General features: G+C 36.1%; 1 protein-coding gene and 2 pseudogenes across 1 annotated transcript; all 3 read right to left on the bottom strand.

Moving 5' to 3' along the window:
* Positions 1-1,768: 1,768 nt before the first annotated feature.
* LOC25490902 (zinc finger CCCH domain-containing protein 66-like) lies at positions 1,769-3,416 on the bottom strand (annotated as a pseudogene).
* A 767-nt stretch (positions 3,417-4,183) lies between these two features.
* Positions 4,184-5,257, bottom strand: LOC25490901 (zinc finger CCCH domain-containing protein 47). Its single transcript, XM_013604808.1, has one exon. The coding sequence runs from the start codon at positions 5,255-5,257 to the stop codon at positions 4,184-4,186; it is 1,074 nt and encodes a 357-aa protein (XP_013460262.1).
* A 2,497-nt stretch (positions 5,258-7,754) lies between these two features.
* On the bottom strand, positions 7,755-9,137 carry LOC25490900 (zinc finger CCCH domain-containing protein 66-like; annotated as a pseudogene).
* Positions 9,138-18,949: the final 9,812 nt, after the last annotated feature.

Raw genomic sequence — 18,949 nt, 5'->3', positions numbered from 1 at the left:
AGAAAACACATTGTAATCTCAAATACTTTAAGAAAAGATCAAATTTTTAGCCGAAACTCAATGAACCATCAAGAAGAATAAGAAAAATACACAAAGGTGAAATCAAAAAAGAATAACTTACATGAGCAAGGAAACAGCACCAAAACTTGGTGAAGGTTTAGACAAACACAAATAATTCAGAACACACCCCTTTTCAGGAATTTTCTTGGCATCCAAGAAAACACATTGCAATCTCATATAATTTTAGAAAAATTGCATCTTTAGGTGAAATTCACTGACTCATCGCGAAGAATAAGAAAAATACATAAATCTAGAATTATAAAAGAAGAACTTACATTAATAAGGAAACTGCACCAAAACTTGGTGAATGTTTAGAAACTTGGAAAACAACGCAAAGGAAGAAGTGGAAGACTCTTTCAGTGTCTTTAGTTGTTTTACGGTTTTGAGGTCAAAAAGAAAATCCCACCGAGCTGCTGCACTAGTCACTGCTAAATAGATCAGTTTAAGACAGTTAGAAAAACAGTTAGAAGCTGTTATATCAGTTCCAGATTTCCTAGAGAGATAATTGAGGTGGTTTCTTGTTTTACAAGCAAAGTTACTCTACATGAGGTGTATCTTACCTTATGATCGGACCTATGTTATAGCATAAAATAAATACTAGCTCGAGAGTTTAATCGCGACCAATACAATTTTGCAGTTATGTTATGTCCCTTCGTCCAAATGTCTTGTTGAACATGAGGCATAAATACCTGTCATCTTCATTGAATCCAATATCATATATTGGGTCATTCAAGCATGGTCACACATTTCTAATGTCTCGCTCTTTTTATATTAAAGAAAGAAATTCGATAAGTGTCTTTTTTTTTTTTTTTTTTTTTTTTTATTATTAAAATTCATTCTATAACTGTATAGGACAAAATCCTTAATTTTTCATTTGAGGATAACAAACTTTCTTGTTAGAGTTAATACAGATTCTGATCTTAATTTTGTGCTTTTGAATGAACAAATTAGGATTGTCAATAAGATCATGAAAGAACTTATGATTTATGAACACAAGTACTAATCATCATTATACTTCGCTAAAGAAGCATGCAACTGAAAATCTAATTATAAAAAATTATGCCAAAACATTTAGCAAGATCGTGCAAGAATCTCAAAGGCTTCAAGCCAAAATATGAAGGAAGACACATGTGTCCTACCCTTGCAAACATTGAATGAATATGTATGCATGACTCACATTAAAATGAAATAGGAAAAAATGAAAGCCACAAGCACGAGCTATCCAAATTGAATATTGGAATTTGTATAACTATCAGTCTCGATACACTAATCAAATTTCTATTGGTTTCTGGAAAGTTACAACTCGATTGAACATAACTAATAACAAAGCAAAGATAACATTATACTATATCCTTGCAGCAGTAACAAGTTGTTACTGACGTAAAAGACTTGCATTCTGTCCTAACTTTTATTATCGACATTTTACCATATTTTCTGCAAAATGTCACCTATATTTAATTAAGATCTATAAAAGAAAATAAAAACATTTAATAAATAAACTAGCCTAGAGATGCACAGAGGATCCAATGTCAAAGTTAACATTAGATTCACACCACCATCTGCTCATGCTCCATGTACAATTTCTCCGGTAAAGACAACTGCGTCCGGATTATGGCATTGCAGTTGATCTTCAACTTCAATAATTAATCAAATTCCATAGCTGGAACATCATTCACAAGTGAATTAACCCAAGTTTCATGGCTCAAAATTACATCTGGATCACATCGATATTAGATGCAGCAGTTGAAGTGCTACTTCTGTTTCGAAAGCCAAAAGAATAAGATTTCCTCATTTTATTGAGTTCATAGCCGCAGATGGACCAGTCTAATTTTCCATCAAGGGAACCCCAACCAGAGAAAGTAGAAGGCTCCATGGCAACTGAGGTAGGAATCAAAGAATTAAAGCTCACCCTGCTATTGCACTCAATAAAGCTATGGCTCCGCTTCGAAAAGGCATCAACCCTGAATTGTGGCGATCCACTCACATTGGAATTGGAAAGATTAGAAGGATATCCCCAAAGTTGCTGGTTTGCGTTCTGATGCACCTGCATTGAGGTCGGAGAATGTAACACTGACCCGAAAAAGTTTTCAAGGTTAGTAGGATTCACTCCTGCAAGCCTATTTGAAGGAGATTGAAGACTAAGGTGATTTTTAAGTTCGAGAAATTCAACGTCATTTCTAGCATTCAGTGCAGTATTAAATCTACTTATTGGCATCTGGAGGGTAGGGACTGCAACATGAAGCTGAATACGAGTCTTCCACATGGTTCCAGCCACAAGCAATGTTGTTGCCGATGGAGTCAGAGGTGGCCTTGATGCAGATTGTATCAAAGAAGACGGAGAGCTCAATGTGAAAGAATCTATCAAAGAAGAACTAGGTGAATTGGAATATGATGTAGGTGAAGGAAAAGCAGAACCCGTAAAATCATACAGTGGTCGAAGCTCCTCGGGTTTGTGAGCAAAAATGCAAACGCTTCTGGTGCAGCAGGTTTCATCCTTGCAATGCCTTGTTCTATATTGACCAGGATGAAGCCAGCACTCGCAAATACCATGTGCATATTCACAAGCATCCCCTTTGCTGCATGACCCTTTCCGAAACTCAGGACAAAGGGACACAGGTGTAATGATATTTCCTCAGATCACGGCGCCTTGCGTTTTCCCCGGGGTGGACAAAGTGGCACTTGGTCCAATCATGAGGATAAGCCCTTAAACAAGGCTTCCCTTTGAATGCAAACATCCTAAATTCATCTGTGCTATATATCTCATTTTTTATGCCAGGTATGGATGGATCAATTGGATAATCTTTCTTCTCAGTTCGAGGTGTACATACATCTTGTTGCTGCTCCACATTTGGAAACCTGCTTCCTTAAGGATATTGTCATTTTTATCAACATAAAAATCATCTCCACCATTTGGAACCGGAGATACTATTAGACACCGAGACAATCAAGTCGTTACACCAGTTGTCATTCTCATCAACAACACTACCATCTGCAGAAGCATCAACCAAAAGCTTAATAATCTCGGCAGAAGCAGCAGAACAACCAGTAACAGAAAAATGAAGAGCTGTACCCCTGTCTGAACCACAAGGTCGGCTAACATTGACACGACCGGTTCCAAGAATATAAGACAACACACCCTTGCTTCCAAACAAGGCAGCAATCATAAGAGGGGTCCTTTCTTCATAACTCATTTCCTTTGATCCAATCTTCCTTCCATACCACAATCCTACTTCATCAACATCTTTGGCTGAAAACTCAAGCAAAGCTGAAATCTTATGATGAAGTTCTTGTGTTCCATATTCATTTTCCCTAATCAAACTAATTTGACAAGGTTTTCCATTCGCACTGTTACACATGACTTTGATTTTATCAGTTTTTTTTGTCTTCCTCTCTATTATTATACAGAATTTGCAAAATCAAAAGAGAAAACGTGTTTTAATATGATACCAAACCAGAGAGAATTTTACATATATAAGCATAGAAAATTCTCTTAAAAGATTTCAGTTTATTCAACAATAAACTGAAAGGAATCAGATAGGGAAATGGAATGGAAGGATTCTGCTAAATTTGTTATAAAATCATCAATGGCTATTTTGACTAAAAGAGTGTGCAATAAGTTTACAAGACAGAGATAAAAAAATAAAATCGAATTCCAATCAACAGCACGAAGCTATCCAACTTCTCAATTTAATTTAAATTCTAGAATAAAAGTTGTATCTTTTATTATCTAGTAAAATGTGTATAATAAAAGGGTAATATAGCAAGAGGAACAAATGAAGGGTGATTTGCACCAAATGAAGGGTGATAAGCATATGCATATGCATGAATCTTTGGATAACTAATTTATCACCATTCTCCTGGTTGCTATAAAAGAACATATCAATTGAACATAACAAATAACAAAACAAAGAATTAAGGGAAGAACAATATACTAGTATTCTATTCTATCCATATTTTCTGCAGTGTCACTCAAATATAATGAATATCTATGAAGTTAAAAAAATCAAAGGTGAATAACATGCACAACTGCTCCGGCTAAGATGGAACATCGTCCGGATTATGGCATTGCAGTTGATCTTCAACTTCAACACCATGTTAATCAGATTCCAATGTTGGATCATCCTCAATCCACAAGTTCATCAACCCAACCTACATCCGGCTCATCAACATTTGATGCAGCAGCCATTGTTGAAGTGTTGCTAGTGTCGCCCAATTCTAATTTTCTATCACGAGAGCGCAAACCAGAGAAGGAAGTTGAAGGCTCCAATGTAACTGAGGTAGCATCTGGAAGCATGGAATTAAAGCTCGCCATGCTGCTGCTCTCGATAAAGTTCTGGCTCTGCTTCGAAAGGGCATCATATCTTGAATTCAAAATTGGATAAAACCTGAACTGTTGTGATCTAACCACATTAGAATTGGTAAGTTGAGAAGGATATCTCTGAAGTTGTTGGTTCACATTCTGATACCCCTGCATTGCTGTCGGAGATTGTATCGATGACCCAAAATAGCCTTCAAGGTTAGTAGGATTCACTCCAGCAAGCCTACTTGACCCTTCCATCATTAGATTTGGCATATTGTGATATTCGAAAAATTTCATGTCCAGATGAGTATTATCTCTAGCATTCAAGCTGTTGCTCGGCATCTGAGGTGTAGGGACTGTAGTACGAATTTGAGTCGGAGTCGGCCACATGGTTCTTCCTGCAGGATATGATATTGCAGACGGTGTCCAAGGTGGCATTGATGAAGATTGTATCAAAGCATACGGAGAGCTCAATGTGAAAGGAACCATTGCAGAAGCACTTGGTGAATTTGAATAAAATGTAGGTGGAGGCAAAGCAGAACTGGTAGTAGCATTCAACGGGCGAAGTTCCTCATGATTGTGAGCAAAGAAGCAAACTTCTCTTCTGCATTCAGTTCCATTTCTGCAATACATTGTTCTGTATCGACTAGGATGCAGCCCGGACTCAAAAGCACCATGTGCATATTCACATGCATCCCCTTTCCAGCATGATCCAGATTTCTGAAATGCATGACAAAGGAGATAACTGTAATTATATTGCTTCGGATCACGGCGCTTTAAGTTTTCCCCAGGATGAACAAAGGAACATTCACTAAAATAATGAGAAGAAGTTTCATAACAACGCTCCACTTTGAATCTATACATCATAAATTCATCATCTTGTTGCTGCTCCTCCATTTCAAAACCTGCTCCCTTAAGGCAATCTTGTTTTTGCTAAATTTGCTACAAAATCATCAATAACTAGGAAATTAACATGTATTGGTGTAATTTTAAATGTTTAATATCATAGTTTATGCACAACTGTAATTCTAAAAATAAGAACAAACAATGGTAAATTATTGCACAACCTTGTTAACAAAATAACCAAATAGCAAAACAATACAAACAATTCTGGGATTCTACACTCATGACAACTACACGTTCAGCTTGTTAATTTTATCGACCTACTGCATTTAATATTGTTAGATTAAGAACATAGCAATGGTTATTTTGTGTATCATCCAACATTGATGTATCAAAGCATATAAAAAGTTTTGTGTATCATCCAACCTTTTTTCTGTCTTCCAAGACTCTTTCATACACATTCATCAAGACTCTCAAGAAACTTTCAAAACACACCATTTTTCAGAAACTTTCTTAGCAACCAAAAAAACACATTGTAATCTCAAATGCTTTTAGAAAAGATCAATTCTTTATACATAACTCAATGAGCCATCAAGGATAATAGGAAAAATAGATAAAGGTGGAATCAAAAAACAAGAGCTTACATGAACAAGGAAACAGCACCAAAACTTGGTGAAGGTTTTAGAAACACTCTTAATAAGACAAATACAAATAATTCAGAACACACCTTTTTTCAGGAATTTTCTTAGCATCCAAGAAAACACATTGCAATCTCATATAATTTTAGAAAAGATAGCATCTTTAGGTGAAATTCATTGACTCAGCATGAAGAATAAGAAAAATACATAAATCTAGAATTATAATAGAAGAACTTACATGAATAAGGAAACTGCGCCAAAATCTGGTGAAGGTTTAGAAACTTGGAAAGCAAGGCAAAGGAAGAAGTGGAAGACTTTTTCAGTGTGTTTTGCTGTTTTACGATTTTGAGGTAAAAAAGAAAAACTCACCAAGCTGCTGAACTAGTCACTGATTACCAGCTCCTCTTCTAAGTCAGATTTAAGTGAATCCAAGCCAAGTTCATAAGCTCAAAACAGTTAGGAAAACAGTTATATCAGTTCCAGATTTCAGAGTTAGTTGAGGTAGTTTCTTGTTTTACAAGCAAAGTTACTCTACATGAGGTGCAGCTTACCTTATGATAGGAGCTATTGTGCAGTTATGTCACTTTGTCCAAATGTCTTTTTGATCCAGAGGCAGTTATTTTATTTTATTTTATAATATGAAAATTCATACTATAATATGAAAATTCATAATATGAAAATAAGTTAAGTTATTTTATAACTCAATATTGATATTTTCAGGGAGAAAGACTGATAAAAGCTAAATCCATTAAGTTAAGCTCTAAAAATAATTTTCCTTGCGCTCGATAGACTTAACTATATTTTGACCGAAAAAACCAATGAATAAAAACTTCTTAGATCAAAAGTAGCATGCCGAATCATCAATGGTACATATAGCAGAATATATAATTAGATTAGAGGACAAAGATAAAAAAAATCTAGTCAACAACAGCAACAAAATTAACAATCTAAACTAAAAAACAGCCGTATCAGATTATGGTAAAACATTAAAAAGACAATGCAAGAATCTAAAAGGCATCAATCTATAATATGTAGGAAGACACCAGTGCCAAACATATGTAAATTTTTACTAGATTAGACATATATGATATATGCATGACTCAAACTAGAATGAAATAGGAAAAATGAAAGCTACAAAGATGAGCTACAAAAATGAAATTGGAATCTGTATAATTATCAGCATTTGCATTCATCAGTCTCACGACACAAATCACAGTTCTCTTGGTTGCTGGAAAGTACAACTCAATTTGAACAACAAAGCAAGATAATGGAACCATATACTATACCCTAGTAGTAGTAACAAGTTGATACTGATGCAAAATACTTGCATAACTTTTGTATAATAGACATTTTTCTGCAAAATGTCGCTTATAAATAATCAGTATCTATAACATAAAGAAAAAAAATCATAAAATAAATAAAGACTCTAGAGCACGGAGGATTCAATGTTATAATTAACATTAGATTCACACCACCATCTGCTCATGTTCCATGTACAATTGCTCCAACAAAGAAAGAACCGCGTCCGGATTATGGCATTTCAGTTGATCTTCAAAACAATATTGATCAAATTCCATTGTTGGAGCATCCTTCACAAGAGAATTTACCCAAGATTCATGCCTTAAAAATACATCTGGATCGTCGACGTTTAATGCATAAGCCATTGTTGAAGTGCTACTTCTGTTTCGAAAGCCGCGGATGGACCAGTCTAATTTTCCATCAGGCGAGCCCCAACCAGAGAAAATAGAAGGCTCCATGGCAACTGAGGTAGCAGAAGGAAGATCAGAACTAAAGCTCGCCATGCTAGTGCGCTCGATAAAGCTCTGGCTTTGCTTTGAGAAGGCATCTACTCTGAATTGGAGTGAGCCAATAACATTTCAATTGGTAAGATCAGAATGATAGCACCAGAGTGGCTAGTTTGCGTTCTGATGCATCTGCATTGTGGTCGGAGATTGTATCGATGACCCGAAAAAGTTTTCAAGGTTAGTAGGATTCACTCTTGCAAGCCTATTTGAAGGGGATGAAAGACTGAGGCGATTCTCAAGTTCGAGAAATTCTATGTTATTTCCAGCATTCAGTACAGTTTTCAATCTGTTTCTCGGCATCTGAAGGGTTGGGACTGCAGCATGAAGCTGAATCTGAGTCTGCCACATGGTTCCAGTAGCAGGCGATGATGCCGATGGAATCAAAGGTGGCGTTGGTGCAGATTGTATCGAAGAAGACGGAGAACTCAATGTGAAAGAATCCATTGAAGAAGCACAAGGTGAATTTGAATATGATGTAGGTGAAGGCAAAGGACAACCGGTAGAAGCATATAACGGTCGAAGCTCCTCTGGTTTGTGAGCAAAAAAGCAAACCCTTCTGGTGCATCTGGTTTCATCCTTGCAAAGCCTTGTTATATATTGAGCTGGATGAAGCCAGCATTCAAAAATACCATGTGCATATTCACAAGCATCCCCTTTTCTACATGATCCCTTCCGAAACTCGGGGCAAGGGACACATGTGTAATGATATTTCCTCGAATCACGGCGCCTTGCGTTTCCCCTGGATGAACAAAGGGGCACTCAGTCCAATCATGAGAATAACCCTTGAACAAGGCTTCACTTTGAATGTAAACATCCTAAATTCATCTGTACTATATATCTCATTGTTTATGTCAGGTAGGGATGGATTAATTGGATAATCTTTCTTCTCAGTTCGAGGTGTAGCTACATTTTGCTGCTGCTCCACCAATTGAAAACCTACTTCTTTAAGGAAATCAACATCATCTACGCCTTCTAGTATGGATCGTAGTATCCTCTTCCTTGAACCGAATATACTACTAGACACCGAGACAATCAAGTCGCTGCACTGTTATCATTCACATCAATGGAACTAACATCTGCAGATGCATCAAGCGAAAGGTTGATAACTTCAGCAGAAGCAGCAGAACATCCAGAAACAGCACAACGAAGAGCGGTAGCCCTATCTGAGCCGCACACTCGGTTGACATCAACACGACTGGTTCCGAGAATATAAGACAACACACCCTTGCTTCCAAATAAGGCAGCAACCATAAGAGCCGTCCTCTCTTCATATCCCATATCCTTCGATCCAACCCTTCTTCCATACCATAATCCTACCTCATCGACTTCATGTTCGCCTTTTTCAACAGCATCTGTGAATGCCAATACGTCATCTTTGGCTGAAAACTCAAGCAAAGCCGAAATCTTATGATGAAGTTCTTATTGTCTTCCATATTCATTTTCCTTAATCAAACCAGTTTGACAAGGTTTTCTATTCGCACCGTTGAACATGACTTTTTATTTTATTACAGTTTGTTTAGCTTTCCCCTTATACAGAATCTGCAAAATCAAAAGAGAAAACGTTTTTTAATATGATGCTAAACAAGAGAGAATTCTACATATTTAAAGCATAGAAAATTCCCTTAAAAAATTTCAGTTTAATTAAACAATAAACAGAAGAATCTGATAGGCAATTAAAAGGAGACAAATTCTGCTAAATTTGTTATTATTTGCAACAATGTCTCAAAAAAAAAACATAGCAACAAGTATTGGTTTAATTTTTAAAAGTTTAATATTTTTGTTTATGCACAACCATAATTCTAAAATAAGCATAAACCTTCGTAACATAAAATAAAAAACCGAAAACTGTTGCACAACCTTATTAACCAAATAGCAAAAACAAGTTATTACAACTTCCACAGTGAAAGAGAAAACCTGTTACAGTCTTGTATACACGCCTATGGTTATTTACATTAACATCCACAATCTTAAGAAGCAAATGCAAACAATTCAAAACACACATATTTCTTAGGATCCAAGCAAAAATATTGTAATCTCGAGTACTTCAAAAAAATAATTTTAAGCTTGTAAAATTCAAGATAATCTTGCAATTTAGGAAATAGAACTTACATAAATCGGTTAGATTCACATAATTCCATCCTATAATAAAGTGAGTGTTAAAAATTGAGTGTTAAAGTGATTGTTACTAAAGACTAGTGTGACAGTGCCATCTATTTTACCAATGGAGGTTAGGTCTAGCAAAAAGGGCTAGACTTTGACAATGTGCCAAACCAAGTTTCGACTCCTAGCTAGGACAGGCACTCGTACAATGGATAGTTGTATGCTGCGTTCGGGAATGACGAATCGCTCCGAAAAGGATTCTTTTTATTCTCTCTCAATTGGATGGACCGTAGGTACGATGATATACTTCACGAGCGAGGTCCCTGCTCCAAGGTCTGGTGGAAGAAACCTCTACGTAAAAAAAAAAAAAAAAAGCTAAAATAGTTTATCTTGATTTAGTATAATTATTGATTTTATTTAAAATAAATTTACTTTTTATCAAAAATATAATTTTCTTTTTGGAATAAATGAGACTTCTAAGTAAAAAAAGAATACCCCAATTTCTAGGAACATATAAAATTGAGTAAAAGAATACCTCAATTTTTAGGAACATATATATCTAAAGGAGAAATGAAATGGTCATCGATATCTACATCAATATTTGACGCATAAAAAACATTATCATTAACATCGACATGATCTCCCTAAAAGAAAAAAAAACATCAATGGGATTATCATCTTTCAAATTTTCATTAAATTGTTCAAAATCATCTTCTTCTACGGTCAATCCAACATTATTCAAAAACTCTACTACTAGGTTACAAACAAATTTATCTATTGCCCTTTTGTAATTCTGCTATTTCTAGCGCTCGTCGTTTATGCAGAAGCAATTTTTTATGGACCAATATGTTATAGTCGATGTGATAAAATTTTAAAAACTCGTTACTATTTTCAAAATATCAACATTAATGCAATGTTTCTATTAATAATTTTTTTTATTTTATTTGCAAAACATCGTTCAATGTTTACACCGTTTCCGTTGCAGATTTTAAATGTTTATATCTGCAGAAACAAATTACACCGTTTCAGTGCTATGAAACACGTGTTAGAACAGTAACTTTGTTCAAGCGCATCAAAAAGTGCTTATGAAGATAAGCTATTTTTAAGCAAGATGATTGAAACAGAAAAGTTGTTATGAGAAGAGAGAATGAGGGATAGAATTATTGTGTAATGTGAATATTATTCATTAGTTATGAGGTTCACAATTACAAAGCCTTTTATAGGCAAAATGGTTACTTGCTTGCTATGCAAGTTAACTCTCTAACTAATAGGAAAATTAAAAACAAATTTAACAATATTAGTTATATGCAGTTATTATTAATACACTAATAGCACGACACCAGAAACGATACAGACACCAAAAACAGATAATAATTTAAGAAAATGATGTTATTTGGCATAATCATAAGTGTCGTAGTGGCGGAACCAAAAATAGTTTGGTTGGGCGATTAAAAGTTTGACAAAAAAGCTAGTGTACTTTAATAAAATAAATGACATAGTTTACTAATGTTATAAATTACGAATATTTTTTTATTTTTTATAATACAACTGTTAATTGGATGAATTTTTAGTTGACAAGACAATGTAAATGAGATAACTTATTTTATTATATTTTTTAAGATATTGTGAAAAAATGATGTTTCACGCTCTGCTATGGTTTGCCTAGCATGGGCGCTGCCCCTCCATTGTTCACCGTTACAGCTTGCCTAATTCAATTATCCAATTGCTTGTCTACTGATTGTGCTTGTTGTTGATTGCTCTAAGGAAACCATTTCAATTTTTTAAAACAATTCAACACCAATCCAATTGGCTTATGTAAGTTAGCAACAACACCAATTTTTTCCTTGTACTTGCAAACAAATTGTATTGGGATCACGTGTCTGGTCTGAATTTCTTTGTTACGTGAAAGCTTCCTCCACCGTCAATTCAATTAGCTTTCTTTTGGATCAGCTTTCAATTTCGACCATCTTTTTTCACGATCTCAGCTGCCATGTTTGACTGGCAAGCTGAGATGTCCGCTCTTGCAGCCGCTCCCAAGGTTTTAAGGGCTGTCGCGCCACCACCGCCTTCCACTCAGCAAGTGGTTTCGTTTGCTCAGGATCTGACAGGGTCAACTAGGGCGGCTTCCAATGATAATCTGCCGCAGCCAAAAATACGTGGAGAAACACTCTGTATTAAGATCACCCAGGAAATTTAGGACTGAGGAACGGATTTCTGTAAGTCAAATTTGAGGGGCAGACTTGTGTTGAACAAGGGGGACAAGCCATTTTCTATAAGGGAAATTGAATCGCGATTGCAGAAGCTATGGAAGACGGCAGGTGCCTGGTGCATGATGTCTTTAGGAAGAGGGTTTTACGAATTTTTCTTTGCTTTAGAAATGGATATGCCTACTGTGTGGGCAGCAGGCACCGTAAACTTGAAATCGGGTGTCCTTCGGATGTTTGAGTGGTCCAAAGACTTCAATATGCACACTCAACGTAATTCACATGCTCAAGTGTGGATTCGCTTAATAGAACTACCTCAGGAGTACCGGATGGAACGGACTCTTCGAGAGATTGCAGGAGCGTTGGGGACACCTCTTGTGATAGACAATGCAACGACAAAGCATTTGTTTGGACATTATGCAAGAATTCTTGTTGATATGGATTTCTCCCGTAAGTTATTTTCATGAGATTGTTGTCGAAAGGGAAGGGTTTGCCTTCACGGTTGCGGTGGCCTATGAATGGTTGACTGATTTTTGTTCTCATTGTCAGAATATTGGTCACGACGTCACTGTCTGCAGACGGCTATACCCCAGGCAGGAAAATCCAAAGACTACGTGGGTTCCTTTAAAGGAAAATCCAACTGGCATTGGCTCCTCACTAGCCTTTGCTGCCAGTACTATTCCAGAACCCGCACGAGTTGAAGAGGAATTTGAAACTGAAACACAAAACATCTAAGCTGCTGGCTCCTCACGAGCTTTTGGTGCCACTACTATTCCCGAACAGGTACGAGTTGAAGAGGAAATTGAAGCTGAACCACACCATAATTTAGCTGCTTACGTACAAAAGACACCAGATGCTGATCCAGTGCAATCTGCTCCTCAGCTTGATTTACCAAACCAGAACCAAAGGGAGAGCATTGCCGATCATTCAGAAGCAATACCGGTTGAAACACATAATATTAACAACGATGAAAGCACATATGCTATTCCTGCAGCCATACCGACACCTTTGGTAATTACTACTTCTCTTAGCCCGGTTATTGAGAATAATAATTTAAGCATGCAACTAGAGAATGTTTCCGATAACAGAATTCCAACTGACTTAGAGGATCACCATTCACATATTTTATCTCCTGTAAAAAAATAAAATTCCAGATATAAGTAGTATTGTAGCTCCAGCCGATGCTCAGATAGATCCAGTTTTACAAAAGGACATAAATTTTATGCAAGCTTGGTTATCAAAGGCAGCAGCTACGGATAAACCTTTTATAGACGTTGTTTCCAAGTCAAAGAAAAAAAAAAGAATTTACAGAAGGCACCATACATAACCCGTTCTCAGGGTCCTCATCCATCTTTTAATTGAATATAATTTTTTGGAACATCCCGGGTATCGGTAACGTCTTAGAAACCGATGGCATAACTGCACTCATCAAGGTTTGACGGTTATTTGCTCTCATATTTTTTGCGAAGGGAATTGTTGTGTAGGCAGCCTTGCAGCTATGGGATATGAGATTAATGGCACTTTTTGGTTCAACATTTTACCTCCTTCATTGTTGGCAGACTTTGTGAGGGACAGACACGGGCTTACCAATTTCAGATTTTCTTAGCTTTGTCTGTTTCTTTTCTATTTATTTTTTCTGTCTATTTTCTTTCTTATTTTGAGGGTCTTGGCCTAGTCCCCCGTTTTTTGTACAGATTTTTCCCCTTTTTTTTTTTTTTTTTAATAATATTAGGTATTGGAAAGGCGGTAGTGGATGGGGGTGTTTGTTGGGTGCCAACCTAGCTGGGATGCTTCAGACTCTCCTAGATGCCTAACCTTTCTTTTGGCCTTATCAAAAAAACAATGTAAATGAGATTTGAAACACCAAAAAATTAAAAGGTATGTAAACCTCCGCTACCCAACCAAATATAAGCATGACAAAAATCACATATGTCACTTTTAGAACCGCCGAAAACCCAAACCATTGAAAAATTGTTTAAAAACTCGTAAAATAGACCTATAATTATAAATTTTCTTAATTTTCTAGATGGGCCACTACGCCAATTAGTGGGAATTTAGATAAGTCAAACACTACAATTGTAACAAAATTGTTTAAAATCTCGCTAAATAGACCTACGGTTGTTAATTTTTTATTTTTTCGGTGGACCACGGCCGTAGTCCACCCCAACTCATGAAGGGCTCCACCCATGGTCGTGTCAGTGTCAAAGTCAGACACCGACACGTGTTCGACACACCAGAATACCCTAATATAAAAAGTGTGTGTTTTCACAGCTTCGGTGCACTCCATGGTTGCAAAAATCTTCGGCATGCCCTTAATCCATTTCATCATAGAGCTCCTTCAGGATCAAAAGGATCGTTAATTGAGGATCCATCATGAGTTGGTTTAGGCTTAAGCAATGCATCCAATAGCTTCGTCACCGCATCATTTTCTGTTGTCAACCATTTTTGTTCTAAACAAACAAAAGAATTAATATTAAAAAGACTTAAAGTCCTTCAACATAATAAAGAAGATATTTAAAAAGAAAGTATGATAATATTTAGAGAAATGATATTTGTATAATTATTTTGGTATAACTTTTATACAACTTTCTCTCTTATACTCACATTATGTTTTTATTCTCTCTCTTTCTTTTTCTCTCTCTCTCTATTGTTTTTGACCAATAAAAAAAGAGAACAACAAAATTGTTTAAAAGGTTGTACCAAAATGATTGTTAAAATATTACTACTGATAATATTAATAGGTTAAAATTGTGCTTTCTTACCACCAGTTGATAATATTTATGCGTTGACGAAAACAGAAAACATATTTATACATTTCCATTTTATTTGTTCAATAAAATATTAAATCTTTTTGGTCGTTTGGTTAACATGTCACTAGGGAATTCTTTATTTGGAGCATAACAAAAAGTAAATATTGTTTCACGAGAAAGAATAAAAAAAGCAAATATTTGTTGAAAAGACAGACATTTACCACCGATTGCAAAACCAAAATTTTCCATCATAGAAAAATTAATTACCCATTTACCCACCTTAAAAGGCACCAAAAGGAATATTTTACAGGACGTGTCAAGGCCCCTGAATCATCAAACATAGCGAAGGAAATATTCGGTGTTGAAAGCACAATATTGATAGAAGGAATATTTTATGGTGTTAATTAGGTGAGATGAATTTCACCAAAGAAGAAAAAAAAAAAAAAAAAAAAAAGGTGAGATGAATAAAAAATGGATAGCTGACACGTTGAAAGACGAACTACCAATTTTATGTACATCACTTCATTAAAAATAGTTTAACAAATGAGGTCCGGTGTTGAAAATCCATCCATCAAAGTTGAAGTTGGGGTACCGATGTTGTATCAAAAATAAGTATTTTTGTTATCGTCTTCACAGGATTGGTGCAATATTCAAGCCGTTCAACAATTGATATCGTTCTAAACTTATAGTTCAAATGATTCATTCATTTTGTTGAAATAAAATGATGATTGATTGATTAAAAACTAATCTAAATTTGAATATAGCAATAAAATTGAGACGAGGTAGGGCAATTCATGCGTGGGGTTAGAGTCGTTGACCAAACATTAAATAGTGCACTCTTATGATTACTTAAACGGATTCTAGCTTTACTCAATATTATCACATATCGTTCAACAACATAATTCGTGTTCAAATGATGTTGTGATTTCTATTGAATCGTTTAAATGCCGATTTTCCAAACTATTAAACGATCCAATAGTTGATTGCATCGTTGTATTGCCGATTTCCCGAACTATTAGACGATACAAAAGCTTTGAGTTCCAATATTCAAAGTGATAATCAAAACCTAAATTCCATGTCTAGAACTTTGACGTATTGATAGATGATTATTCTAACTTTAGATTCAAAAGCATCTTTCAACATCATTTCAAATCATAAATATAACATTAAACACAAGAATAAAATCAACATCAAGTAAAATACTGTTAGAATCATATATTTAAGGATAAAAAAGAGTACATATTAACTTGATCTAGTACCTCTAACCCCAAAGGATAGATTATAGCCACATACTTTCATAGTAGCCTTGCAAAAATGGAAGAAAAGATGAAGATTCATGACAAGATTCATGATTTCTCTACAAATCTTGGGAAGAATCAACTTCTAACACTCTTGCTTCATGTTTCTCTCTCTAGAAATGCTCTCTCTCTCTCTCTCTCTCTCTAAAAAATCAGAAAATATCTTCTACAGTGAATGAATGCCGCCCAAAAAAAAGAGAGAAAAGCTATTTATATGGCTGAATCTGTCACTCTTGGTTAAGCGAGATTCAGATCAAGCTTAAGTGAGATTGAATATGTCTCACGATGGCCACTGGATGACTGCCACGTAGCACCTTATCCTGAATTTGCTGAATCTCGCTTAAGCGAGCTGGAAGGGAGATTGGCAGTGGCTCTCGGCAGTTTTCTCGCTTAAGAGAGATTGTCTTGCAAATTTGGTTGATTTCTTGGTCCTTGCTTGTATTTTCATGCACAAAAAGGGTAGAGTAAGACACATAAAGCATAAATGACATATTTGCATAAAATTGGAGCTTTTCCATAGATAACTTGCAAAACAAGTCATTCAAATGTTTAAATTAACACATGAAATATATCACTTTTGAGTACTTATCGGGTACATGCAAGCACTCTTACACTCAATTTAGTATGAGAGCAAAACGAATGATGCATTGAAATGATAAAAATTGTGTATCTCGTGGTGTTAAATCATGCCTTTTATAAGCATTGGCAAGTAGCCGTTGTGAAGTCAATGGGAGTTTGTTACGATTGAAGCTTCACCAATGTTGTATCTTAACAACCGTTCTTAGTCGTTGATGCGTTATAGAACAATGGAATCCAAATAAAATCATTTAGGCGTTTATTTGATGGATTGTTTAGTTGAATTTTGATGTATTTGGGCCTTGTGTAATGAGGATTTTAGGCCTTCGGACCAATCTAGAATAGGATGCCACCCAAGTTATCAGTCTATAATTAAGAGTTAAACTATTAAATTCTCACCTTATGCGTGTCTCACGAACTCTATTTTTTTCTTTTAAATTTACCCTTTGCTCGGAAAATAGAATTTGAACTGTAGTTTGGATTTTATTTGCCGAACATATCCTATATTTAAGTCAAAATCAGAAACTCCCGTCACTTCAACAATTTCCATTTTGCCCTATCCAAACTTCTCTCTCACATCCCAAAATCCGAAAACCTCACATTGTGTGATTCTTGCTGATTTCTTTGCTCAAAAACATTTTCAAACAACAAACCCAAGGTAAGATCTTATTCCTTCGATTTATCTTTGTTTGGTTAGTTTCTTATTCATTGTGTCTGAACATGTTAGGACTATACTTGCCGAAAAAAATTGCTCGTAGTTCGGCAAATATAATTCGAACCGTTCAATATATCCTATTTTTGTTTACATTGTCGATTTTTGTTAACTGTATGTATGTGTGATGTTGCATGTTTCAAAGATGGACTACTTAGATCTCCTTATGAACAAAAGACATTCCTAGATTGCATATGTAAGGTGAGAACGAACAGAGAGGGAAGCAACAGAAGGGAGTGTGCGTTGGGGCAGGGGAGGGAAAGGGGCCGTTGTGTTGAGCCTGAGCCACAACATGAGCCTGAGCCTCATCAACATATGAAGGAGGAGGATGTGTACATGGATAATGTGGATGATAAAGATGAGCAGCCGTAGGAGGTGGATGTCGACCCACAACCGTTAAAGGACTGGCTTAGTGGCCCATGTGTCGTGTCGATGCTCACCCAATACCATCTTCATGCGGCCTATCATATGTTTGAGGGAAAAGTAAGATTCTATAACTTTAACTTTTTTGAGTTTTGTTTTTATTGAATTGAATTGGGTAGGCTATGTTTTGTATGGATAGGCTGTAACACCCAAGGCTGACTAGGACGGGGAGTGGTCGCTGGTGCACAAGGCATAACAATGAGCGGCTTCCAACAGCTTCTAGATGAACCGAATCATATCGGAATAAGAGGGTTCCTAATGTCGTGTAGGTATGGGACTGCATGGTTGAAGTAAGACTTGTAAGAATTGTTTGGTACTACCTATAAAAACAAGATGTATCTTCTTTTCGGTATCCCATTTCATAAGAACTCCGTAGTTAAGCGTGCTTGACTTGGACTAGTCTTAGGATGGGTGACCTTATGAGATGTTTTCTGGAAAGCGTGTGAATGAGGAAAAATCATGCTGAAAAGACATGTGTAGGGTCAGTTGGAAATGATTAAATTCGTCTGGGATGTTACAAGTGGTATCAGAGCAGACCTCTCCCAGTATGATGTGGTTCGGGGATGAACCAAGCGGAAGCTAGTGGGCATGTAACACCCAAGGCTGACGAGGGCGGGGAATGGTTGTCAAACACCCAAGGCACAAGGCATGAGAATGAGTGGCTCCTAACAGCTTCTAGAGGAGCCGAGTCTCATTGGAATGAGAGGGATCATGTGGCCATGTAGGTATGAGACTGCATGGTTAACGGAAGGCTGATAAGAATGGTTTGGTACTACCTATATCAACAAGATGCATCTTCTTTTCGATAGCCCATTCCATAAGAAATCCACAGTTAAGCGTGTTTGACTTGGAGTAGTCTTAGGACGGGTGACCTTCTAGGAAGTTTCTCGAAAAGAGTGCGAGTAAGGTCAAAACACGCTGAAAAGACGTGTGTTGGTTTGTAGGGTCAGTCAACAATGCTTAAAGTCGTTTGAGATGTTACATAGGCTATGTTGAAATATGCTATGTTTAGTATGGATAGGTTATTCATAGGATATGTTTTGTGTTTTGTTTATTAACATTCGACAACTTTAACTCCACATGACTGAATTGAACTGGGTATGATATTAATTTTTTGTTTTTTAATATTTGCAGTGGCATATCTACCTAAAGTGCATAGACAACATCAAAAAGCTAGTTAAAATACAAGAACCAAATGTTGCTACCCTACAACAACGATGGTTCAAAGATATCCTTCGGA

The sequence above is a fragment of the Medicago truncatula genome, chromosome 3 (assembly GCF_003473485.1).
Source record: "Medicago truncatula cultivar Jemalong A17 chromosome 3, MtrunA17r5.0-ANR, whole genome shotgun sequence".
NCBI lineage: Eukaryota > Viridiplantae > Streptophyta > Magnoliopsida > Fabales > Fabaceae > Medicago > Medicago truncatula.
This window is presented reverse-complemented; position numbering and strand designations above follow the sequence as displayed.

Excerpts from the sequence above, each read along its gene's own strand:
- LOC25490901 (XM_013604808.1), bottom strand. The coding sequence starts at position 5,257 with ATGGAGGAGCAGCAACAAGATGATGAATTTATGATGTATAGATTCAAA.